The sequence below is a fragment of the Rhinichthys klamathensis genome, unplaced genomic scaffold (assembly GCF_029890125.1).
Source record: "Rhinichthys klamathensis goyatoka isolate OS25496 unplaced genomic scaffold, OSU_Roscu_1.1 h1tg000329l_1, whole genome shotgun sequence".
NCBI classification, from domain to species: domain Eukaryota; kingdom Metazoa; phylum Chordata; class Actinopteri; order Cypriniformes; family Leuciscidae; genus Rhinichthys; species Rhinichthys klamathensis.
In genome coordinates, this window is record NW_026606844.1 from 92,911 (window position 1) to 118,416 (window position 25,506).

Sequence of the window (25,506 nt, forward strand, 5' to 3'; positions counted from 1 at the left end):
ATATAAAATAGATGTGAAATTATAGATTATTACTTAAACCTGGAAATAAGACATTGGCTTACAGGTTTTGTAGCAAGATAAACAATAATTAAAGTGCCTCTATTAAGCTATTTTAAAGGTGAAGGTGTCCTACAATAGATTTACATGCATCCAAGGTCAAAAACACTTTAATTTTCTCATAACATTGCACATCACCTCATTCTTCAAAGAGTCTGAAAACGGTTAATTCGAAGATTCTGTCTCTCTTAACCCCTCCTTTCCGATAGCCTATTCTGCTCTGATTGGTCAGACGGCCCAGTCTGTTGTGATTGGTCCACCGCTTACAGCGCGTGTTAGAAACAAAATGCCTATTAATGTATCTGAATTTCAGCTCTGTTGTTGCATTGTCAAGTCAAGTCAAGTCAAATATATTTATATAGCGCTTTTCACAATACAGATTGTATCAAAGCTGCTTCACAGTATCAATCAAAACAAATTAACAGTGTTTGTTTATTACTGGAAAAGACATCCAAGTTTGGGAGAGCTGATCAGTGGTATGATGGGTCATTTAATTTGAATATCCCCCACTGAGCAAGCCAAAGGCAACAGTGGCAAGGAACCGAAAAACTCCATCAAGTGACCCGATGGTGTCCTAAAACTCCATTGTTACATAGTATGTAACATGAAGTGAGACTGGATGGCCTTTTACATTCACAAACAGTTATTTTACACACTGCATGAAAGGTAATAATCGAAAAAGAATAATAGGGGCACTTATATTAGAATTTTTTTTAAATCCACATTTTTAAATGAATTAATTTGCAGCTTATTATGTAAGAAAAATTGTGTCCTATTATGCAATCCATTTTTTGTTATTTTTTTATATATTAATATTACTACATTGTTATCTCAATGGCAGACACAGAAATCAAAGTGCATAATATAATCTTCCCATTATGCGTCTCTTTAAAAAGTGTCGTTTTGGAATTTCCAGCATTTCAATGCCAGAACCCAGTGACTCTCCCTGAATCTGTGTTTTTACTTATGTCATTCTGCAAAGACAAAAAAATATAATGAAACATTTAATTGTACCAGAGGAATGTTAGCTTCAGCAGGGTCTGGATCCAGTCACCCTGTTACATAAGTTGGACACCATACTCAATGGAAGACGTAATGGCTTCTCAAAGCCAAGCTCAGTTTTTGGGGGGCAAACCCTGTCTCAGTTTATTAGCATCTGGAAGTCTAAAACAAGTTAGCTACTCTCTTTGCCTTGGCTATCGCTCTGGAAAGAATGTGTTGTCAGGTTTTTTTTTATTTAAGAGTGTGGGCGCTTGAATTCCTCTGTGTTCACTGTGAACATGCAAGATTGGCCTGTTAACGAATCAGAGGGAAATCATTACGTCCCTAAAAGACATCTGTTTTATTCCAGCATTTGACTATAATGAGCTTGATTGTTGAAATGGGATATGCCTGTGCTTCTTACAGATTCTCAGTTTCCAATTGACATCTCTCCTGTGAAGAAAGACCATGACTTCTTGGACAAAGACCTTGTTGAACCTCTGTGCCGGTAAGGACTGTGTACTTCCTAAACCAAAAAATTTCCATAGTCCATAAACCACTGAACCTAATGAACACCTCAATTTCAGTCATTTAGAACATTCTGTGTTTTCTGTATTTCTTGGGAAACACAATGAGTGTAATTGAAAAACTTTATTGAGCCAGTTGTTGCTTTAATTATGACATTATTTACTTGTGCATTTCAAAAAGGTTGACATGAGAGAATCTACACTAGACTTGAGCTTAATTGACGCAATACACAATGACAGCAATAAAAAAAGACGACAAATTTGACTCTCAGGACCTTGTCATTACTGATGACTAAAGGAAATTGTATGGTGATAAACTAATGGTCAATTACAGGATTTCATTTAGATCTACTATTTTGTAGTGGTTGAGGGTTGTAACCCTTCACAGACATTGCAATGGCAAATCAATGGCTTTTAAATGGTCTTAGTCATCAGTAGTGGCAACAGGACCTTCTTTTTTATTGCTGTCATTGTGTGTTTTAAAAGTCTGGTGTAGTTTTTCTCATGTCAATCTTCTGTAATGCAGAAGTAAATAATGACATGATGAAAGCAACTACTGACTCAATAAAGTTTGTAAATTACACTCATTGTGTTTCCCCAGAAATAAAGTACATCATGTTCTCAACGAGTTAGCTTTTCCTCTTGTTTAGACACTGAATTTGAGTTCCTAAATTAAGATGAAAAGAGCCTTCCAGTAACTTAGGTTGCCCTGGAGACTACCCTGGTAGGAGAGCATTGGGGGCAAAGGGGGGCGTACTCAAGCTGGTCTACTGTGACTCTAAACAACCCTTAAGCAACTCATCGAAATTCCAAACCTGTTTACTGTTGTATGGGAAACAATGTCCGACATTCCCACCTCTCCCCCTGACTTCTCACTTTTCTACAGCCCCCGGAGGGGAACAACCCGGTAAACAATTCTAGCACGACATGCCCAGTAAGAGCGTTGCAAGAGGAATTTGTTAGTTGTGGATGTTTGGAAGCACCAGTTAAAAAGTTAATATCTTTAACCTTTCTGACACTTTGCTCTCTACAATTTGCAGATGAAGACTGCTTGATTTGTGGACTAATAACTTAGCTTGTTTAATAAATTAATTATCAGGAAGTCATCAAAGTAGCCCTATTAACTCTTCATAATTTTCGCCAAATGTAGGGTTGTCGTGATACCAATAATTCAGTGGTCAATACCAATACCAGTGAAATTCTTAATGCAAATTTTGATACCACAATAAAAAACTATGTTAATATTATATTAAATATCAATACAAATGACAAACAAAGTTAGTTGCCAGTTGTTGCTTTAATTATGACATTATTTACTTGTGCATTTCAAAAAGGTTGACATGAGAGAATCTACACTGGACCTGAGCTTAATTGACGCAATACACAATGACAGCAATAAAAAAATCTTCTTGTAATGCAGAAGTAAATAATGACATGATGAAAGCAACTACTGACTCAATAAAGTTTGTAAATTACACTCATTGTGTTTCCTCAGAAATAAAGTACATCATGTTCTCAATGAGTTCCCAAATTAAGATGAAAAGAGCCTTCCAGTAACTACAAATCTAGATCTAGATCTACAAATGGTGATGCCTTGTCTTATTGGGACCAGTGTCATATTTTCTTGAGTGAATTGTTGAATCTTTGCTCTCCATTCTCTATGGCCAATGTCTTTCAGTTTGTTTCATTATGCACCCACTGTGTTCTGCAATTCATGTTTTATATCTTAAGTCTTTTTGCTTTCATGGCACTCACACAGACCACTGAACAATATAAAGAGTCATAAAATGTCATGATTATTACATCACAAACACTGGCTTGGTTTCCATGCATGCTTGAGGCACGCAATGTGTTGTCGTCTTTTCCACATTATTCTTTTCTTTCCCTTTACAGCATTAACAGCTTCTAATAAATCTTCCCTGCACACTTTCAGATCCAGGAGGAGACTACTTTATTTCTTTTACGTTTTATTGGAAATATTGATACGTTGCGGTGTTGCTTCAAGACCTTTATTGTGAAAGGTTGTAATTTAAATGCTCTGCTATTCAAAATGACTCAAGTTCAAAGAGAAGCTTGAGCCCACAACTTTGTCAAAAGCTCAGAAAGCTGCTTTCCTTTTATCCCAAAGGAGTTTTTCATATTTGATGGACCACGCAAATGACTAAAAAAGAAAGACCTATTTTCAAGAGGTTTTGGGAATGGCATCAAAGAAAAGCAAGCTCTTATGGTTTTTGTTCGATGTTTTGAATGTGAGGGTAAAAACTGGCCTCTCAGACCTGGAAGAGTGACTATGTGGCAGCTGGAATCAACACCACATTAGTTGGTCTTGAGGGCCATTGAAAACCATGACAACTGCAGCTCGCAAGGTTTCGCCAATTAAAAGCAAGTGTACATGAGAGAGAGAGTAGAACATTGGCCAATTATTGTGCCTAATTAGGTTTTCTGCTCACCAGAGCTGAGTGTTGGATAGCAAGGACATAGATCTTATAGCTTGATTATATTAGAAACAGCCACAGAAGGCTGTTCTGATATTGTGTCCACATCACTGCTGTATACGCAATGCAAAATAAAGCCAGTTGGTAGGAAAGGCTTTTTGAATTTCTATCCATTTTTTTTTCTATTTAGGCGATTGAATACGCTGAACAAGTGTGCCTCTATGAAACTCGACGTACACCTTCCCAAGAAAAAAGTAAGTGTTGCATAATTTCTATTTAACACTAGCAGTGTATGTGCATTGTTCTAGCGAATTCATGTTATGGTGGTTTTGCTGCTAGAATTAAGAGGGTTATCATGCCTGCAAAAAGCTATATAATGACTAGCACAAAACGCCTCGTGTTTTAACTCTAAAAAACAACTACAACCCTTTTTTTATCACAATAAGATTGATATATGAGAAAGCCACTAGCATAGTCTTGAGTGAATTGATATTACTGCTTTCTTTCCTAAAGTATAGTATCACTTATTGTACTACCTAAAGGTATTGAAAAGAAACTGATACTTTGTGTTATATCACACTGGTTATGTAATCATTTAACAGAGGAAGGAATGTGCCCTTTGAAAACATGAAAAAGCCATTTGAGTGAATCTAAACTGTTACCTCTGGGGGTTCTGGATTGTGGAGAAGGAAAAAGGGAAAAAAAGAGAGAGTGAAAGAAACAGTTTTCTTGAAGGATTGGGATGGTATTCAAGTGTTGAATTGCTAACCTAGTAAAGGAAAAGGTATGGCAATAAAAAGAAAGACATATTTATTCATTCCCTTGTTGATTTACAGAGCGAAGACTCAGATGAAGATGACCTCTTTGCCATCAGTGACAAATGGACCTTTGAATGGAGCAGTCGCCGCTGGTCCAGGCTCCAAGACATTGATTGCCTGCTGAGGGGTGTGGAAAACAAGAATTCAGGGGAGAACTCTGCCCTGAGGCCAACAACCAGCAGCGAGAGTGTTCTAACAGATTTGAGCGAGCCAGAGGTCTCCTCGCTCCACAGCGAGAGCAGCGGTGGAAGCAGCGTTATTCCTGCGCACAGCGCGGATGACTCGGACAGCTCACACCGCACCTGCTCGGACTCTGCAGCCATGCCTGACCACACATCCCTAGGTGTGGCCAATTTCTCGAGCTATGTTTCGCTGCCTGTAAAGCATACCAAGCGAGGACGGACACGAGCTAAGGAGTTCTTACGCCGCATGGAGACTTTGCAGTTACGGGGAGCGATGGGTGGACCAGAGAACAGGAGCCTTGTTGTAAGTGCCCCGGTTCTCCAACAAGAACCCCAGGCTGTGAAAACTCTCCGTTGTGTGGAGATTATCAATTGCGACGTGCGTTTATTGGAGCAACCTTCCGGCATGGGGTTGCCATCCCAGTCCAGCAGCGAAGGGAGCAGCAGTCAGTCCAGCGGGAGTGCCGTCAGTACGCCAAACCTGAAGGAACGCAATGTCCACCGGGCCAATCACAAGCGTAGCGGGATGTACCTGGAGGACTTGGATGTGTTTTCCAGTCTCATCCAGGGTAAGCGCGTGGCCGAGCAGAACCGCCGCAATGAGTTCCGCTCCTACGAGGACCTGGTGGTGCATATTCCTAAAGATCACAAACCTGGAACCTTTCCCAAAGCTCTGTCCATTGAGAGTCTTTCACCCTCAACGGCAACCTCCATCAACTGGCACTCGGCAAGCATGGACTCGGATGTCAAACGTCCACCCAGCATCAAAGAACCTCGGCCCATCACGCAGTGCTGCACACGAGGCAGTCGGATCAGCATTTATGACAACGTACCTGGCTCACACCTGTATGCCAGCACCGGTGACCTCATAGACTTGGAAAAGGAAGACCTTTTCCCACATTTGGACGATATTCTGCAACATGTTAATGGGCTGCAACAGATCGTGGACCACTGGTCCAAGAATGTACTGCCCAATAGTGAAAATGCAGGGAAGGAGCGAGTTGATTGTAATGGAGAGAGAGGGGACCTGAAGTCATCCAGCCAGATCACATTGGACTTTGAGAGACAATCAGTTCTGGAGGGTCAGGCTACCCTCAGTGATGTAGACAGGGACGGGGTGTCGCTTAATGAAACAGAATCCACAGGAATGAGGGAAAGGAGAGACTCTGGTGTCGGGGCTTCGCTTACCAGACCAAAACGGTAAGATTCAGAGCTAACAATGCTATAATATACAGTATGTGTTGCATTCAGAACTGTAGAAGTTAATTGGAAATAACAATCAGTTCACTGGTCTGTAAATTAGTATGTATACATGTGTATGTTAAACAAAACCTTTATGTAGTAGTTTTTTGAGATGCACCGATCGACTGATCGAATCAGCCGATTTTCCGCATGCTTAGCCCGGACCGGTGACCGGCCGTTCAGTCTCACGTCTTTCCAGTTTCTAGCCGGTCCGTTTTTGTGCCAGCGGCACAGGCAATAACGCCAACTGCGCATTTTCGCTCTCTTTTCTCTGACGGCGAAGTAACATACACCCGCTTCCTCTCACTCTCGGTGTGAGTCCACTGGCGTGGAGCAAGTGGAGCAGAGCGAGTGTTTTCAGTTCATTCCAATGGATGTTGAGCTTCACGCTCACGCACGAGCGTGAAGCACAACTTCCATAGGAATTAATTGGAAACACTCGCTCGGCTCCGCTCGCTCTGCGCCAGTGGACTCGCACTGTCACTCCTCTCATTTGCTCCGGTTAAATAGTGCTTGTATTGCGCATAATTTTACTAATTCCTGCAGGTTTCGTTCTCACACCAAAAGTGTGTGGACCACGGACCGTCTTGGCGAGTATTCAATTAAACCAGGGGTAGACAAATTCGGTCCTAGAGAGCCGCTGTCCTGCAGAATTTAGTTCCAACCCTAATCAAACACACCTGAACAAGCTAATCAATGTCTTCAGGATTACTAAGGCTATAGGCAGGAGAGGTTTTTTTCAGTGTTGGAGCCAAACTCTGCAGGACAGCGGCTCTCTACTACCGAACTTGCCTACCCCTGAGTTAAACAGAGTCAGTTTTAGAACGTAAACAGTTGAGAGAAAAACGAATATTTTGTAACAGTTTATTTGCACAAGCTCTTAAAGTGACAGTAGCCCTAATAGTCCTGCTGCTGTCTGTGTTTTAAAGTTAATCAATCAACAGACTCACTGCAAAGAATCAACAAGGATTAAACTGTATTTAATTTATACAATGAAGGCTACCAAGTGTTATTTTACATTTGTTTGCTTTAATTTCTGTAGTATTTCTTGAATACTAACCAACTGTTACAGTAAACCCACCTGGAAAACTTAAGCAGTGTTTATTTCATATCTGTCTTTATTCTGTTGTATTCATTTATGCAGACTGATTTTTTTATGAAAATAAAATGTTGCATTGAAGAAAAGTCGATTTTTGTTTGTATATGCTGTCAATTATAGTTCTTAGAAAGAAAATCGGAATCAGCAAAAATTGGTATCCACAGATCACACTAACAAAAAAATTGGAAATCGGAATCAGCCAAGAAAATTGCGATCGGTGCATCTCTTGTAGTTTTAGAATTGTCCAAATGTTGGTTTGGGTCGTTGTGCTCAAAGTCAGCCATTCATTCACCCTCAGGTTTGAATCCCTAACATGGTTCCCTACTCTTTGTTTAGCTTGCGATGGCCGAGCTTCCAGATTTCTAACCGCCTCAGCCATTCGGTCGCCTCTCTCCAGATCTCCAGCCAATCTGCGTCCCAGCTTAGTCTGCTACAGAAATTTTCCTTGCTCCGTCTCACTGCCATTATGGAGAAGTACTCCATGTCCAACAAACATGGCTGGACCTGGTAAGAATCTGTTCAGATCCTATGGGATTTATGTTACTGTTTAACTGTAGTTTAAAGCTGTTGTGATTAGCTCAAGAGGGAGTACCAGTAAATCCTAACCCATGCACCTTCTACTGGCCACTATTGTTACAGCAGCCTACTGTTGATAAAACTGTGATAATTTCACAAAGCTTTATTGTTGAACTTGTTTCATTTATTTGTATTGATGACTGTACTACTCTTAAAACATAAAATATAAAAAATGCCACTGTGAAATAGGTTAAATGGTATACAAACCTCTCAATTATTCCTTATGTCTCTCAGGTCTGTGCCAAAGTTCATGAAGAGGATGAAGGTTCCAGACTATAAGGATAAGAATGTGTTCGGGGTTCCACTTATTGTGCATGTTCAACGCTTTGGCCAGCCTCTGCCTCTTGGTGTGCAGCAGGCTTTGCGCTACCTCAGGAGCCAGTGCCTTGATCAGGTCAGTCAGGCTCCTCAAATCAACAATATAACTATCACAATCTAACGGTAATCTGAAAACACAGTAAATAAATGTTAATGTTATTATTCTTCTAAATGCAAACGTACATTATACTGTATGTGCACATTAAATTTCCATTTCCTTGTAAGTCGACTTAATTTCTTTACATTTAAAATGTTCTGTTTCCTAGGTGGGTCTTTTTCGCAAGTCGGGAGTGAAGTCTCGTATCCAAGCTCTCAGACAGATGAATGAGAGTTCTCCAGATGATGTCAACTATGAAGACCAGTCTGCGTATGATGTGGCCGACATGGTCAAACAGTTCTTCAGGGATCTGCCTGAGCCACTTCTGACCAGTAAACTGGGTGAAACCTTCCTCCACATTTACCAATGTAAGAAACACTCCCTCCCCAAACTCTAACCTAACTCTTCTCCTACATCCATCTCATGCATTCAGGAAAAGAAATACATACTTCCTTTACTCATCTGATCCTCGTTTCCTCTTTAGATGTGCCCAAAGAGCAGCGCTTACAGGCCGTGCAGGCGGCCATCATGCTGATGTCAGATGAAAACAGGGAAGTACTGCAAACACTGCTCTGCTTCCTGAGCGATGTCACTTCCGTGCAAGAGAATCAAATGACACCCATGAACATCGCAGTGTGTTTGGCACCTTCGCTTTTTCATCTCAACATCCTGAAGAAGGACAATCATGCACCAAGGTAGCAATTATATCTACTATCAATAGGGGTGTAACAATACCCTTATGTCACGATTCGATACATATCACGATACTGAACTAACGATACGATATTATTGTGATACTCCAGGACATATGATAAAAGGTTAAAATTAAAATGCTACATTTTATATTACATTGTGGGTTTAAATGAATATGTTTACACTCTGTCGCTGACTAGATATATTTAAAATAATGTAGGCCATTTTTTACTGGTAACATAAAACATTTGGCATTATTAGGACATACAAATATTCCCCCATTCCATTAATAAACATTATATTCAACATTATTATATAGTAAATTAATGTAGTACTGACACTAAAACTCTAAAAACTTTTATTTTGGGTGAACTACACGATACATATAGTCACTATCCACGATACATATTGTTGCATTTTTGTATTGCGATATATTGTGACACAATATTTTGTTACACCCCTAACTATCAATGGTTAGGTTAGGTTAGAAATCTTTATTAATCCTCATAAAGGAGAAACTAATTTGCCATTATTTCAACTATACATAACAATTCAACACTACATTCACACACGCTATTATATTAACTATTTTATATACCATTTTATCTACTATTATACATACCCATTAAATTCATCCATAAAGCAACACTAAATTAAGATGCATTTTCCCAATAATTAATACTGAGTTTATGTTTGACATTACTTTACGTTTTTTATCATATTGTTATTTTAATTATTGTTATTTTACATTGTATTATTTTAAATATTTTTTTATTCAACTTTTTGTAAAAAATAAGTAAATATTTAAAAATACATTTGATAAAAGTTTATTGTCATCTTAACTAAAGCATTTTCTGATCTGTCAACAGAGCGATGCAGATGCAGAAAAAGTATGCTGCAGGGAGGCCAGACCAAAAGGACCTGAATGAAAACCTGGCTGCCACTCAGGGCCTGGCACACATGATCACAGAGTGCAACCGCTTGTTTGAGGTGAGACACATACACACACTAAAGTTTTTTTTATTGGCCTTTTCAATTATCCCAACTGTTGAATGCAAATTTTTTTATTTTCCCACAGATTCCACATGAAATGGTGACACAATCGCGGAACTCTTACGTGGAGGCGGAGCTTCAGGCTCCCACGATTGAGGAGCTCTGCAAGCGGCAACATCAAGAGGAAGAGGGGGAAGATGAAGGCTCCTGGCCTGCTTTCATGGAGGCCAGACTGCAGGGTCTCCTCAAAGAATCACGGGAAAAGGCCAAAGGTTGGGTGTCCTGCCAGAGCACCGGCAACACCGAGCTGTCCTATAAGAAGGTATGAATAGAGAATTTTTACTGCTTTTGCAGTGTATATATAGCCGTCCCTCAGCTCTGTCCCGTGACAGCTTCACAGCATCCCTCCACCTCCCCATCGCCTCCCTCTTGGCTGGTTCCTATCCCAGTCAAAGCAGGGGAGTGCTCTGGGTTCGGGCCAAATTCCGAGCTCGGAGCCCTCCCCCGCATAAGCATACTTTACTAAATCTGATTTCATGTCCATGTAAACTCGTGAATTAATACTAAGAAAAGTGCTTTCGTTTGACTCCAGGTGGGTGATGGGAACCCTTTGCGATGCTGGCGGGTTTCGGTGGAGGTGGAGGCTCCTCCGTCTGTGGTTCTGAACCGTGTTCTTCGGGAACGCCACCTGTGGGACGTGGATCTGATGAACTGGAAAGTGTGTGAGGTCCTGGACAGGCAGACGGAAGTGTTCCAGTATGTCCTCAACTGTATGCCCCCACATCCCAGCAGAGACTTTGTAGTGCTCAGGTGGGTTCCAGAACTGAGAATGTCATAAATTAGTCAAATACTCAAGTCATGGAGGAGTGTTGCTCACATTGTCTCTACCAAATCCCTCACAGGTAGTGTTAAGGTCGGTTGAAATACTTGTCCACCATGAGAAATGTATAGAGTGATTGTCATGATGAAAAAGTGTGATGAAAAACTCTACTCCTCCCCCTTGCAATGAAACACATTTCGGATGGTGTTAGATCCAAAATGACTGACTTGGTCTCATGCGATCAGAGTATGAATTCCCATAAGTCTATATTTTGTTAATATGGGCCTTAGAAAAGTCTAAATGAGTTTCTTGTGCTTTGGCTACAGTTGGTACCTCCTGTGTGGACAACAAAAATGCAATTCTGCACTTGCGTTTTACTGTGTGAGCTGAAACACTCTTTTCACAGCTTTCACTAGCTCTGAGACGCTTGGGATTTCTCCTATTCTTTTCTAAGAAAAAAATCACTCGTCTCAAAATGAAGGCCTGACTGTTTCAAGTCCATTCTTTTTGAGTCTCTGTGTTACTTTTACACTTATAATGTTGCTTTGGTAATCCTCTTGTACCATTGTCCTCTTTTATGCAAATAAATAAGTCTTCTGACAATTCTCTTCCAAGTGGTTCCATTGTTGGCAGCATTGAGTCTGAGAATGATTCAATGGGGCTATATAACACTTTTAATTGTTGAGAAATTACTCTTGTTTAAATGTTTTGGTTCAACATATATGTCTTATACATAAAGAGTAACTGCTTAATTTGTTAGCTGCTGAATACTGTACAAATCTGCATGTACATATGTATGTATGTATATATATATATACACACACAGTAGTCAACATTTGAAGTGGATCAAAAAAGTTCATCAAAGTTGTTCTTAGACAAGAACGGGTATTGTTCAAAATTCATGTATAACTTCGATGAAAGGTTTTGATCCACTTCAAATAGATTACTTTGTTTACTATCGATTGTATGATTGTATATAAAGTTACGATGTTTGTCTTCAGGTCATGGAGGACGGATCTCCCGCGGGGGACGTGTTCTCTGGTGTCGGTGTCTATCGAGCATGAGGACTGTCTACCTGTAGGGGGCATCAGAGCCATAGTGATGGAATCCAATTACTTACTGGAGCCTTGTGGCTCTGGCAAGTCCAGACTCACCCACATCTGCAGAGTGGACCTGAAGTGAGTATATATATAGCTGATTGAGTCACACACACACAACTACAACTAGTATTGAACTCTTCGACTGTAACGGCTTTGTTCGTAGAAATGAAAGCATGTCAGTGTTGTAACTTTTTCTGCTCTGCTTTTCAGGGGGAGAACTCCGGAGTGGTATAACAAAGCATTCGGACACCTTTGCGCCGCCGAAGCCGCTCGTATTCGCAATTCCTTTCAGCCAATCCAGACAGAGGGTCCAGAAACAAAAATTTGAGCCGTGATATCATTCTGGAACCTGAAATCTCAGTTCTGTGACTCTCGATACCCTGAGAAACGTTCTGCAGCTCTTTGTCCTTTTGCACAATGGGCAGAGTTGCCTGGTCTGGGTAATAAACCCAAACAGGAATGTCGCCAACTTACCAATGTACATTTAGCTTGTCCATTTTTAATATTATCTTATTGTAACTATTGTTATTTGTATTATAATTAATTATTTTATTCTTTTATATGATCTTATACAATGTATAGGACACCTAAGCTCTTAAGTGCTTCTGGGAAGCATATGTTATTTAATTAAAAAAAGAAAGCTATATTTGCACATGCATGCACCGCATGTCCATGTATGTGTTTGTTTGTATTTGTGTGTATCAACACGCATCTTGTATAGACTATATATATATATTTAAATGCTCATGTAGTACGAACATTTTGCATTTATGTCTTTGATATCTCCTTTTGCACAGATATCAGTGTAATTCATATGGTACAAAATGTTACTCAGTTGTAAGCTGGGTTTACTTTGCTTTCTCTGTTTCTATTTTAATGTTTGTCCATGAATGGGTGTAATATTATGGAATTTTAACTCGCTTGTTTTAAAGGATGGACAAAATGACTTGGGTTTGATTTTTTCAGACCTGCTTTTGTAGTACTGGATTACATTAATGACAGAGACAATGATTTTTAATTAAACTATGTAAATTAATTAATATTAATTTGTTTACTGTCTTTTTGATGGTATTTTTCTTTGTCCTATCATCTACATGATCATTGATATAAAACAGTTTTTCATAACAATAACACCATAACCATAATCATAGCCATTACCGTTCAAAAGTTTAGGGTTATTATGATTTTTTTTTTGAAAGATGTATTAAACTGTGACAGCATAATGTTAGTAAATATTTATGTTTAAAAACAAAATCCTGTTTCTATTCATCAGTTCATGAAAACAATATCTGACCGTTTCTACAAAAATAGCTTTTTAACATAATAATAAAAAATGTTTCTTGAGCACAAAATCAGCATATTAGAATGATTTCAGAAGGATCAAGTGACACTTAAAATATAATTCCTAAAACAGAAAACAGTTGTTTAAAATAGTAATTGTTTCACAATGTTAATTTTTATTTCTTTCAAAAACTTTTAAAAAATCGTATCGACCCCAAACTTTTGAACGGTCTGGTTCCTTAATGACAATGAATTCATTAAGCATTTTCTAAACGCAAACCAAAATATTATTGCTTAAAGGTGAAGTACTTCTCTTATCCACTAGATGTCAGTTTTTATCTATGACAAACCTTTCCTTCATGTCAATGACTGCCAGATTTTATATAAATATAAATATAAAGATATATATAGGCTATAAATGCTTCAAAGGCTGCAGTTACAAATATCTCAGCTTGTTTACTGTGTTTTGATATCAAACTGCTTTATCATAATTTGTTTGGATGTTAAAATGAGAGACAACAATGATACAAACAAAAAAGGATTAATTTTTAATGCATGTTTATGCAATCATGGAGTACACCAAATGAACTTTGAATAACACTTTGTTGCTGTAAATAAATTTGAATGGTTTTTAATCATTTGAAAGCGTTACAGATGGATGCAGACACACACACACACACACACACACACACTCTATCCAGACATCAAACCTCATGGTGTGGTTTCCAGTAGACAGCCAAAGAATCAATCCATCAGATGGCCTCTGTCATCTAGTGAACTGTGTGGTTTATATAGCATCACACTGACAGAATAATATCTTCTCACCAGTGAGTCAATACGTTTTTTTATGACACAGATACACAAAGAGATCCACATTCATTCATTAAACAAACAAACACAAATATGATCATGTTTTTAGTCACAAGAGACATCCGTTTACACCTCATGTTTATTATGCAGTGTGTGTACATTCAGCAGGCAATAGATCAGGAATAATCATTCTAAAAGCATTAATGTCACTGTAATGCAGTCAGACATTTTGTGTCTCCTGATCATTTACTGGCTTCATCTAAAGATGAGGTTGTGAATGTTATTGATCACTGTCCAAATACTTAATAATAAAGACATCTTTGAAAATTGAGTCGTCTTCTCAAATAATTCAAAAGTATGGTTTGCTGAAATGTTACAGATATTACATGTATTTGCTGATGATTGCACCAGTGACCCATGTAAGGCATAATATACAGTCAGCAGGTCATCATCAGATCAGACGTGGATAATAAACATGTTTTAGTTAAAAATATTTTATAAATTATTTTATAGTAGGCTAATTACCACACCAATAACATGAAACTAGCGCCGGCTTCAGTCAGTGGACTGATATCGTTAGGTGATGGTGAATCTATAATCTATCTATTTTAGAGAATCCATCCATTCATTTTAGAGAATGGTATCAATCTATCTATTTTAGAGAATCCATCCATCAATCCATCTATTTTAGAGAATCCATCCATTTTAGGGAATCCCTTCTATCTATCTATCTATCTATCTATCTATCTATCTATCTATCTATCTATCTATCTATCTATCTATCTATCTATCTATCTATCTATCTATCTATCTATCTATCTATCTATCTATCTATCTATCTATCTATCTATCTATCTATCTATCTATCTTAGAGAAAACAGAGAAACATGTTGACTGCTGCGCGGTAATGTAAAAATGTACAGTGATGCTGTGTGTGTTACAATGCACCACATGTTTAGGCTACCTGTTTGATCGGTAGGGATCAGTCTATGATATCTTCCCTTCGACCCATGTGCAGACAGGACGCACACTGCAGCCTGGTAGTCTACTGCACATAGAGGGCGTTTTCCCAGCGTGAGAAACATTTGATCGGTACACCCAGTTGGCAATGCAAACCCACATACTACATCACTGAACACAATTCAGAGAGAGAGAGGGAAGCCGGCGAGCTCAAGCACAGTGCGGAGCATCCAGACCAGAGTAGGCTATACTGTGAACCTGCCACATGCGTTTCGACTCACAGCCGGTGGATATTTAATTACTATCGGAGATTTTGTTCCCTCTTTTAAAGTGGCTCAAAATATATAATCGAACTTGATTTGACTAAAACACCTCCTGTTCTTGATGATACAGCGCTGTTTTTAAACATCGCGGCTGACAGGATATGGCGAGCGTTCAGCCGGTGGCCACGCCGGGCGACAGAGCACCTCATCCCGGCCACAGGCATCACGGAGCCGCCGCAACCGCGGGCTCCAGTACCGGTGACATGATGATGATGATGTCCTGCTCCGGCTCGGTGGTGCTACCGGCCGGGGTGATAAACCCCTCGGTTCCGATCCGGAATATCAAGACGAAATTCGCAGTGCTCTCCGGTCTCATTCAAGTCGGCGAGGTCAGCAATAGAGACATAGTGGAAACAGTGTTGAATCTGGTAAGTGTTATACTTCTTGTGGCTGTGTTTCAAAACCTATTCACTAGGCTAACAGCATTTTTTGTTGGGGCTCCTAGAACGAACCAATGGACTCTAGATAGGCAGCTTTTCAGGTTTTGAGACTGACTTTGGGAGTCATAATAACCCCATGAATGAATGATGTTGTGACATTATATCACAGATTGTGAGTGTTCGGATGCAGCATTTATTTTGTGCCCTTATGTTCTCATTACAGTCACTGACATATGGCAAAGTGTCTGTCATAGGCTAGCTACTTGTTAACAGTAGTAACCAAACAGGTGTCCTGCTGCAGTTAACATGACACCGTGTTTCTATCCTACACTGGAAAAAATACTCTTGATCTTCATTAAAAACATCCTTAAAGCAAGAACTTAACATGCATTTTCTGAAAACAAATCTTGTCTTAAACAAGTTTGTTTTTCAAATAGGCTAAATCTTTCATGTTTCATTACTGGACATCTTGCCAAAAAACAATAATAATAATAATTGTTTGGCAGTGTATTAAGATATGTTTGATATTGACAAAAAAAAAAAAAAATCTAATTTTAAAGTTTAACATGTTTTTCAACAAAAAAATATATATTTGATTTGATTACGGCATGCTTGTTCTTTGACTGTGTAAAAACAGCAGGCTTATGGCATGCTTGTTTAGCTTTAATGAACTTTAGTCTTAAGTTAATAGTCGATTTGCTGAGTAGCCTATTTGTTCAAATAGAGCACACAAGACCTGGACCAGGATGTTTGGTCAAACATTACTTATTCTTTAACTGTGGTATTACAAACTTTTGTACTCGTTGTGATTCTTAGTTAATAGCCTGAGTAATGAGCTGTCGGGCAAACAACACTGACCTGCTGGAGTAGACTAACCATGTTAAGATATTAAGATATTCATCCGCCTGGGTGTGATTTTCAGTATTTGACTGATTTGACAATCACAGACTTAACAACATTTGATGCATTTAACTGAGGAATAAAGATTAAGAAACCAGAGGCACATCTAGCATAGAAAAACTCAGGATCAGGTGTTTCTTTTGTGACTGCTGTCTGTCTCACACAATAGCAGCTCATGGTGAGTCAAGGAGGCGATGCTGACAGCATTTTAGACAACAGGTCTGTTCCTGAGCTCACAGGTGCTGCTGTTTACGGCACGCCAGGGTACATTTCTGATTTGACAGTGGAGGGAATAATTACTGCCCTTCCCTTAGAAACCATTTGCCAAGGGTTCTTCAGCCACGATGCACAAATTGTATTTTTATAAACGATGTTTATCAGTCAGATAGTTGTTTTCAGTTGTTTTAGAGAGAGAGAGAGAGAGAGAGAGAGAGAGAGAGAGAGAGAGAGAGTTTCTTTTGTATCTTTTTGGTGTATGTGATATGTGATTTCATGCATTATGAATATGAAATGGAAAATATTTCTTATACAAAATATGGCTTTGGTGATACAGACTGGTCCTTTCATTCACAAAAGTAGGCTAGGCGCCACTGGAAAGAGATCTAAACTCAGAATTCGGAGGAAAAAGTCATAATTGAGTGATGTTAAAATCACCATGAAATCAAAATTGACAATTTCAATTAATTTTTTTACAGAATGTTGCAGTGTTTATTATAAATGACGTATCCGTGCACATCATTTTTTTTTTTTTTTTTTTATGAATATGCCTCGTAATCTTCAATTAAAAACGTTAAACCTCCCCTCCCCCTCAAAACGGTATCTGTTCTCTTCTTGGTGGATGGTGGGACTAAAAATCCTCCACAGCTGATTGTAAGTTGGCATTCAGATCTGCCTCCATTTAGTTGGCAACGCCCAACTTCCTACCATCCAATCAGTTCCAGAGGGCGAAATCCAGTCCCACCCTACATTTTCAGAAGCCATTTCATGTTGACTTTAACTAAAAATTGTGAGATATAAACTTGGAATTGCGAGGGGGGAGAAAATCTGAATCGCGAGATAAAAAGTTGCAATTACCTTTATTGTTTGACTCCCTGGTGAAAAAAGGGTTTATCAGTTAAAGGAGGGATAGTTCACCCAAAAATGAACATTCTGTCATCATTTACTCACCCTATGTTGAACACAAAAGAAGATATTTTAAAGAATGTTGGTAACCAGGACAAATTTGGTTACCAACATTCTTCAAAATATCTTCCTTTGTGTTCAGAAGAAACAGAAGAAAGCAACTCATACACATTTGGAACAACATGAGGGTGAGTGAGTAAATGATGACACAATTTTCATTTTTGTGTGAACTATCCCTTTAAGACAGACCAACAGTGTTTACATCACCAAGACAGGGATTTTGACCGAATTAGACAACAGTTGATGTTCTATTATGTGAACAAAGGTTAAAGTCGGCATTACACGGAAGTTGTGATAGCCTTTTCTTCCCTATTGTGACATGAGTGAAACGGCTTCTCGAACTAGAGAAGGACTTGATGTTGTCCATTGGGAATTGATTGGATTGTTGGTTGTTTGCTATTGCTGCAATCTCATGTGAATGGCAAGTGGACATATAATTTTTTAACGTCAACATTTAACTTTTTCTGCAACACACTGAAAGATTGGTATCGTTAAGTCTTTTTTTTTATTGTACTGTCAATTTGATACTTTCCACTGTTAGATCAGCATAATGAAGAGCTGGTCCTCTGTTTAATCCAAGCTCTCGATTTTTCTTTTTCATTAGTTTACGTTTTAGAGATATCACCCGAGCGATCCAGGCCCAGCTCTTTTCGATGTGCCACACTGCTTTAACCCCTACATATCTGAACCTTGATATTTGCAATCTCATTGTTCCTGCTACAGAGTTTAATTACCAGCCGTTCTGTCACAGTGGGGAGCGATGAGACCATACCGGGCAAATGTGTTGCCGCACTTGGCATGTCAGGGCAAAGGCTTAGTCCTGTGACTCTAATTGACTTTTGATACTCTCAGTGCAACTCGGACATCTCTTGAGTAACCGAAGTGAGAAGAACAGCACGCCCAGGCAAATCTCACCAGAGAGGCGAATTCACATGTCATGATGTGACTGTCAAAGTGAGTCGTTCCAGAGACATTTTTGAGAAGTGCAAATTTTTTGTATCGTCATTAATAGTTACAATCACACCGCCATTGTGTTATCACCGCTTTTCTTGTCAGCGCCTCAGAAACACAGTATATGAGAAGAACAGTACTGGTTGCTTTGATGTCTCGATTAAGAATTGATCGCTGGAGTCTCTAGTGTGCAATGACTCAGAGATGTGTAATGGAATTGATCCCGCTAGATTTACACTCGCTGTTTTGACCGAGGCAGTACTCTCACTCGACTTTATCGTATCGTTAAATCTGATCCAAAGGAATGAAACGGTGGGAAGTCGCACCTTGTTTGTCACATTGTACTTTCAGCACACTTTAAATCTTGTGTGTCTGATTCTCCGAGAGACTTTGACAAAGCAACTCTGTCCTTCCGGAAGTGCATTGTGTCACAGGCATCCCTCGTGTTGGACAGGATGATGTGTTCGAGCAGGAACAGGAAATAGGGCCATTAGTCAGCCAGGTAAGACACTAAGGCAGAGCCAGCAAGCCGGACTCAATCTAGCTGAAGGAAACTAGGCATCCGGTGTAAAAGCCAATATAAATTCCAACCCTATTTGTTTCTTTCCTATTTTGTCTTTCCAAGGATGCTGCTGTTTGTTACACTTGGGCTGTTTGAGTTAAAACTCAGACCTGTGGATGGTGAAACAGTGACTAGTAGGATGCAGAGAACATTAACAATTAAGAAGCGCTTTCAAGGATTTGAACAAACTGCAAAAGAATATCTTTTCAAAGCTGGATCTAAAACATGTATTTTGTATGATTCTGTGAACCAAGTCAGAAGGATTCCATATTTTATGAAGAGTTTGAATGAAATAAAAAATATGTCTAGAAAATTCTACTTCTGATCTTCTCTTTTAAGTGTAGTTTTCAAAATGTTGTCATCATTTAGTCGCCCTCGTGCCGTTCCAAAAGCTGTTTATGTACAATGAAAGTCAAACAACAGTGGACCCTATTGACTTTCATTGTATGGACAAAGACATTCTCTGTTTTCATTGATAATTGCGCCTGCTTATTCATAGATGGTACTGTACTAACTCTCCAATATAGAAACCGCAAATGGACAATGAAGAATTGGAACATTGGGTTCGTAAATGCATTGTGTCCAGTGTAAGTGTAACCTTTGTTTTTTTTTTTGTCTAGAAAATATCCCTTGAGAAAGCAAATATGTATACAGAGCATTGTCCATTTCCAGAAGGTCATGTTTTCCTCTGAGTTGGAAGCTGCATTCAGTCTTTGATGTGTAGATTATATTTGTGATGTATTCAGTTACAGCACTATAAACCTTAGAATACGTATTAGAATATATCTGAAATGTTTGCATTGCTACTAAATTTAACTACAACATTTTAGAAGCGAAGGCTCAGGGATGGAGACAGGGATTGTTTTTGTTTCTTTGCACAAAGTGAAGCATCTTACGTTATGCTGTTCTTTTTTGCCCCTCCCCCCTCCATCCTCCATACACTTTTATACTTGTCTACCAACTCCAGGATGAAGTTTTGTTGAGCATAAGGATTAGGTGCTCGACAATTGAACTATGGTGGTCAGCGGACGCCTTTTTCTGTTAATACTCTGTGGTTCCATATGGGGACATGGTCTTGCCTCAAAGGGTTATTTGAACACATGCTTGTGCCTTGTACTGTGAGGTGAAATCTTTAAATGAAATTTTTTTCGCCCTGAAGTTTGAAAGTGAACAGGATTGTGTTCATTAGAGTTAAAGAGATAGTTATACAAAAATATAAACTGTCATTATTTACTCGCCCTCATGTCATTCCAAACCTACTTACTGTGAAATGCAAAATAACTCTTCACACGGCTTTCTTCCATTCCTCAACAATTTCTCGTGACCACGAGCTGAAACTGAAGTGCTTTTTAACTCTAATCATTAATTTGAGAGTGAATTATTCAACTCAGTATGCAGCTCTCAAATAAAAATGGCTCCTAAATGGCACAGGTTTGACGTGGTGACAAGGACCCATGGCATACAATTTCAGTCTTTTCCTCATCCGAAGTGTGAGTTTTTATTTTGCCTTTTTGTCCTTTGTGGAGTTTGACAGCCCATGGTCATGACGATAAACTGTCATTGTATGGAGGTGTGGATATATTTTTCAAAATTCGAATTTTATAGCAGTATACAGATTTGAAACAAGGTTGAGTAAATAATGACTTTTTAACTATAATGAACCCTCTCAAATGATTGCCTAACCTCAGTGATAAGCTGACTTTTTCATGATAATAATGTGAAATAATAAGCTTGGAGGTTAATGTTGTTGCCTCTGATTCAACAGTTTGATTCCTATACAAAGCTTTTCAGAGGCCTAATCGACAACAAATATCCATAATTTCCGCAGAAGCGAACACGGGAACCTTTAGCGGTAGAGAGAGATCTCTCGTGTTCCCAGTCATGTGCTACCAGACTGAGTCTCGACAATGTGTCTTATCTGGACTAATTAAGAACGACTATGTCGTTAATCTCCCTCTGCAGCGAAGTCTAAAATGAAAGCTGTTATACTGATAAAGTGGGAATGTTTCACCCTGTAGGTAGCTTTTATTGCTAGAAAATTGTTCAATTAGGTTAATGTGAACATAAATCTATTTGTGGAATAATCGGTATAATCTTAAACAATCACTGCTGTTTTATATCCATGCGCATTTACTTTAGTCAAGAGCCATATGTTAGTGGAATACAAATAAATGCCATTAAAAAAAATGCTGACTTGATAAACCACAGTGATTTGTTTTCTTCTCCATTTGTCATATCCCACATAGGATGTTTCGGTAACGCTTCCTTTTACAGTACAGTACTTACGTGTACTACTTACAGTGTACTTACCTAGAAAGTACTGGCTAATATAAGGTAAGTACATGGGTTAGGGGTAGGTTTTGGGTTAGTACCTAGTTATTACCCAGTAATTATAATTACTATACATAGTAAGTACATGGGTAACAGGACTGTAAAAGGAAGCGTTACCGATGTTTCCAGTCTTAGAATGCATGTTGATGCCGTTCTGTTCTGGTTGTTTGCTGCACGTCTGCCATATTAATCAAAGGGTTGAAAGAGATGACATCCACCTTGACCTTACCATTGTGGAGTCCAGACAATCTTTTTTTCATCATTTTAAAAGAAATATGCCATATATGAGCACTTACTCTCAGCACTGGGTCAAAGTTTGCAAACCCTGTTGTGGTTTTTCTCTCATTGCTATTGCTTGACCATAAGTATCAAACTGCAATGTGTATCTCACACCGTTTGTACTATGCAGGTGAATAATATCTTAAATTTGGCAGCTAAAGGATAGATTTCATTAGAGAAATTTCAGTCAAAAGTTGGGTTCTGTTCAATCTGTTGTCAACGTGGCAAATTCTTGTGACCACTTGAACCCTTCGCGAAATCTGTGCGCGGAAATCATCCGTCTTCACGAGAAATTCCAGATTGTGGAGATTCCCATTGAAAAAAAATTACTGGATTTTGCACAAAAAATTCGTAGAACAATGGTAAATATGTCCACATCTGAATACTTTTCTAAGTGTTCAGACCTGCGACTTTCAGTAGACAAACAGATGTGAAATAAAGTAGGATTCTGGGCAAAAAATTCCAGATTGTGTGGATTTCTATTGAAATGACTGGATTTTGCCCACAAAAATTTGCCAAACAAGAGTAAATGACCACACCTTAATACTTAAAAAAAAATCTGACCATTTTTACTTAGTAGACAAAACCGTGGTAAAATCCCATTGAAGGAAGATTCTGGGCATTATTTAGGGACCAAAATGTCCTTGAGACCTGTGCTTTTTTGGCCTTGGCGAGTAAGCAACTAACAAGAAATGCCCTAGTAACCACCTGGTCAACCCTCTACAATGCGAGTAAATCACTCGAATATGTGACCAAATTTCTCGCTAGGTGACTAAATATGTCTTTAATTAGCCAATAGCTAGTAAATTGTATGATTTCACTCGCCTGCGATTCAGTTAGAGGCAAAAACCAAAAAAAAAAAAAGTTTGCCTGTGTCTTGGCAAGTATCCTAGTAAACATAGTTGCTTATATCTTAAATTAACATAAACATTTGTGAAAGACAACGCATGTCTTAAAGTGACAGCAGCCTAATAGTCCTGCTGCTATCTGTGTTTTTCATGTTAATCAAACAACAGACTCTTGACTGAATAACTTTTTTAACTTTAACAAGGATTAATCTATATTTTATAGACTATGCTGTGTTATTTTACATTTGATTACTTTATTCAATTTTTGTTTGTATTGTATTGTATTGTATAATCTACCTAATCTGTATCTTAAAGCTGCAGTCCGCAGTTTTTCCTCTTTGTCGCCATCTCTGTTCGAAATCTGCAATTGCAGTTATTCGCGGAATTATCAACTTTACGTGGGTTGTGCCTCGGCACGGCACGGCACAGCGCGGATGAATCCAATGTTTTCAGGAGAGTGTGCGGCTGTCAGTCGCCGCGCCGGTGTGGATCCTGTCATTCGGAATCACAGATTCTACTTTTTGGAAGTATGACCAACACAAGAATTTTCACCGTAAAATGTCCTCTGAACAAGTAACATCCACTTTTGTTCTTCTGACCAACTAAGGGAAAAAACCATTGCAGTAAATCGCGCTGATTAAATCTAACGATCGCTTATCATATCACGTCAATCCGTGCAAATTATACTTTGTTCTCAAATTGTTCATGTTAACAACATCAGCATTGCGTGACTACATTTAAAGCCCTTCAGATATTTATCCTTGTTTTCGCATGGGTCCGGTTTCAGTCTCTTTTTCCAAACTCTCAGTCCAAAATCTTTTGCATTTTACAACGGGTGAATCTGTTGTCACTGGTGATTGTCGTTTGAACCTTTCTGGATCCGCCATCAAATTGATAAGTTTAATTATATCAAGTGCTGTGAGAAAAGGCTATAAATCTCCACCTCCAGCATCCTCACACGCAATATAGCCTACTAGCCGAGACTCTTCTTTATGTGTACAGATGTGACGTAATGACACAAAGACATCCGCAGAAATCCACCAGTACTGGAATTAAAAACATTATTACAAGCTTACCGCTTTGAATCGAGCTAAGGCAAGCAGATAGCGTTGAACACTGGCTGGTTATGTACTTGCTCAAAAAATTATTTTGGATAATTTTTAACCCAAAAAAGTTACAGACTGGAGCTTTAACTAATGTTAGATCTACCTGAAAAACCTGAAAAGCACTGTTTATTTAATTTGTATCTTTGTTCTATTGGGTTTATTGCTTGTAGTTTGATTATTTGTTCTTATTTTATTACAGACGGTTTACTTGTCTTTTAATGTTTGAAATTTATATTTTATATTTTATTTATATAGATTTTTTTTTCATTAGCATTGTTCTTGCATTCCATGTAAAAAGTAAAAAAAAATTACTAGCCAATGGCGACTCGAGCTTCAGAGTGTACATAGAGGGGTTCACCTTAGCAGCCGCTTGGCTATTCCCTCTTTGACTTATTTCTGCCATCGTGACTTTGGGCCTCAATTGGGACAAAAATCGTTCTCTCTTCTGCTATCTAATATAAAGTTCTGTTGGTGCTAGATATTGCTCCTCGCAGTGCTGAGAGCCACTAAATTCTGATAAAGTGTTGACCTGCATTTGCTCCATTTCTCCTCGCTGTCCCAGATGAAATATAGGTTTTAAAACTCGAATTCTTAAGTGGGCTGTGTAGAATTGGCTGGAACAGCAAATTTTTCAGAGGTCAGACATGCTTACTTCCAGAACGCTGGTAATGAGGTTCTAGGTTTGTTTCTGCCGCCCCACTGCGCTGTGTGCTTGCATGGATTATCAGCTCCCCTGGCTGCCGATAAAGACTGAATACCTGGTGTAGGCATGAAAAACTCCATCAAAACATAGTCACCAGGCTTTTAAAATTTAAAGAGCTGTTTATCTGACTGTGCTAATAGCATATGAACGCAACTTTATTTGCTTTTCAGTATTCAACTTAATGTCATAGTTAATGATTTAATTATTGTTTTCTGTTTTTAGTTGCTAATTTCATTAGCATAATCTTAGATGATATTAAATATCTGAAGTGTGTATTTTTTTTTCTTGTATTAAATACTTTCGCTAGTGCCAGTTTAATATACAAAGACGATAAATAAGCCAGATTGACTTGACTAAAACACACAAAAAAGTGTATCCCGACACATCTGACACAGCAACACTGACTCAGGGTGTTTAGACAACAACGATGTACTAAAAATGTCCTTTTCCTTTGCTTTTTTCGCGCACATACAACAATGAATCCATGAAAACGACTAAAAACGATGTAGTTGGCGATGTCACTTTGTAAAGGAACACTACGCGCCTATAGACTGAACACGTAATATGCATGCGCATGACGTCACCGTTTACGCAAACCCGCGTTTTTGTAGTTTACAATGACACGATAACTGAATCGTTTTCTAAAACTTGCACTTTGTAACCTGATTTTAAAATCGTGCATTTTCAGGCTGCCAAAACATCGTTGTCGGCCAAAATGCATAAAAAGTTTACCGACTTTAGTTGAAAATGGTGTAGTTTAAATGCCCCCTCAACCAATGACGTTTAGTATGGGGGCGGGACTACCTGTCTGTCTGACCTGCCTGAAAGTGTTCAGGAAACCTATTTGAAAATAGTCATCATTTTTGCAATTCCTTATATGTACAATGTTTACACTACCATTGAAAATTTTAGGGCCAATAAGTTTGTTTTAAATAAATTAATATTTCAACAA

The 25,506-nt window shown here is 38.6% G+C and overlaps 2 protein-coding genes across 16 annotated transcripts in view; both read left to right on the forward strand.

Moving 5' to 3' along the window:
• stard13b (StAR-related lipid transfer (START) domain containing 13b) overlaps positions 1–12,984 on the forward strand; it is a 95,778-nt gene extending 82,794 nt beyond the window's left edge. For all 4 annotated transcript variants that reach the window (XM_056272025.1, XM_056272027.1, XM_056272026.1 and 1 more), the window contains 12 exons: positions 1,465–1,546; positions 4,191–4,254; positions 4,837–6,200; positions 7,678–7,848; positions 8,152–8,311; positions 8,502–8,700; positions 8,817–9,027; positions 9,895–10,015; positions 10,104–10,340; positions 10,611–10,828; positions 11,840–12,016; positions 12,149–12,984. In XM_056272025.1, coding sequence (XP_056128000.1) covers positions 1,465–1,546; positions 4,191–4,254; positions 4,837–6,200; positions 7,678–7,848; positions 8,152–8,311; positions 8,502–8,700; positions 8,817–9,027; positions 9,895–10,015; positions 10,104–10,340; positions 10,611–10,828; positions 11,840–12,016; positions 12,149–12,266 — 3,122 coding nt within the window. In that variant the 3' untranslated portion in view covers positions 12,267–12,984. The remainder of the gene's footprint in view (positions 1–1,464; positions 1,547–4,190; positions 4,255–4,836; positions 6,201–7,677; positions 7,849–8,151; positions 8,312–8,501; positions 8,701–8,816; positions 9,028–9,894; positions 10,016–10,103; positions 10,341–10,610; positions 10,829–11,839; positions 12,017–12,148) is intronic.
• Positions 12,985–15,230: 2,246 nt separating this feature from the next.
• Positions 15,231–25,506, forward strand: part of nbeab (neurobeachin b) — a 334,783-nt gene continuing 324,507 nt past the window's right edge. For 10 of the 12 annotated variants that reach the window (XM_056271940.1, XM_056271939.1, XM_056271945.1 and 7 more), the window contains exon 1: positions 15,232–15,680. In XM_056271940.1, coding sequence (XP_056127915.1) covers positions 15,414–15,680 — 267 coding nt within the window. In that variant the 5' untranslated portion in view covers positions 15,232–15,413. Of the gene's footprint in view, positions 15,681–25,506 lie in introns of all 12 variants that reach the window. The other 2 variants (XM_056271937.1, XM_056271943.1) reach the window with 1 other exon arrangement.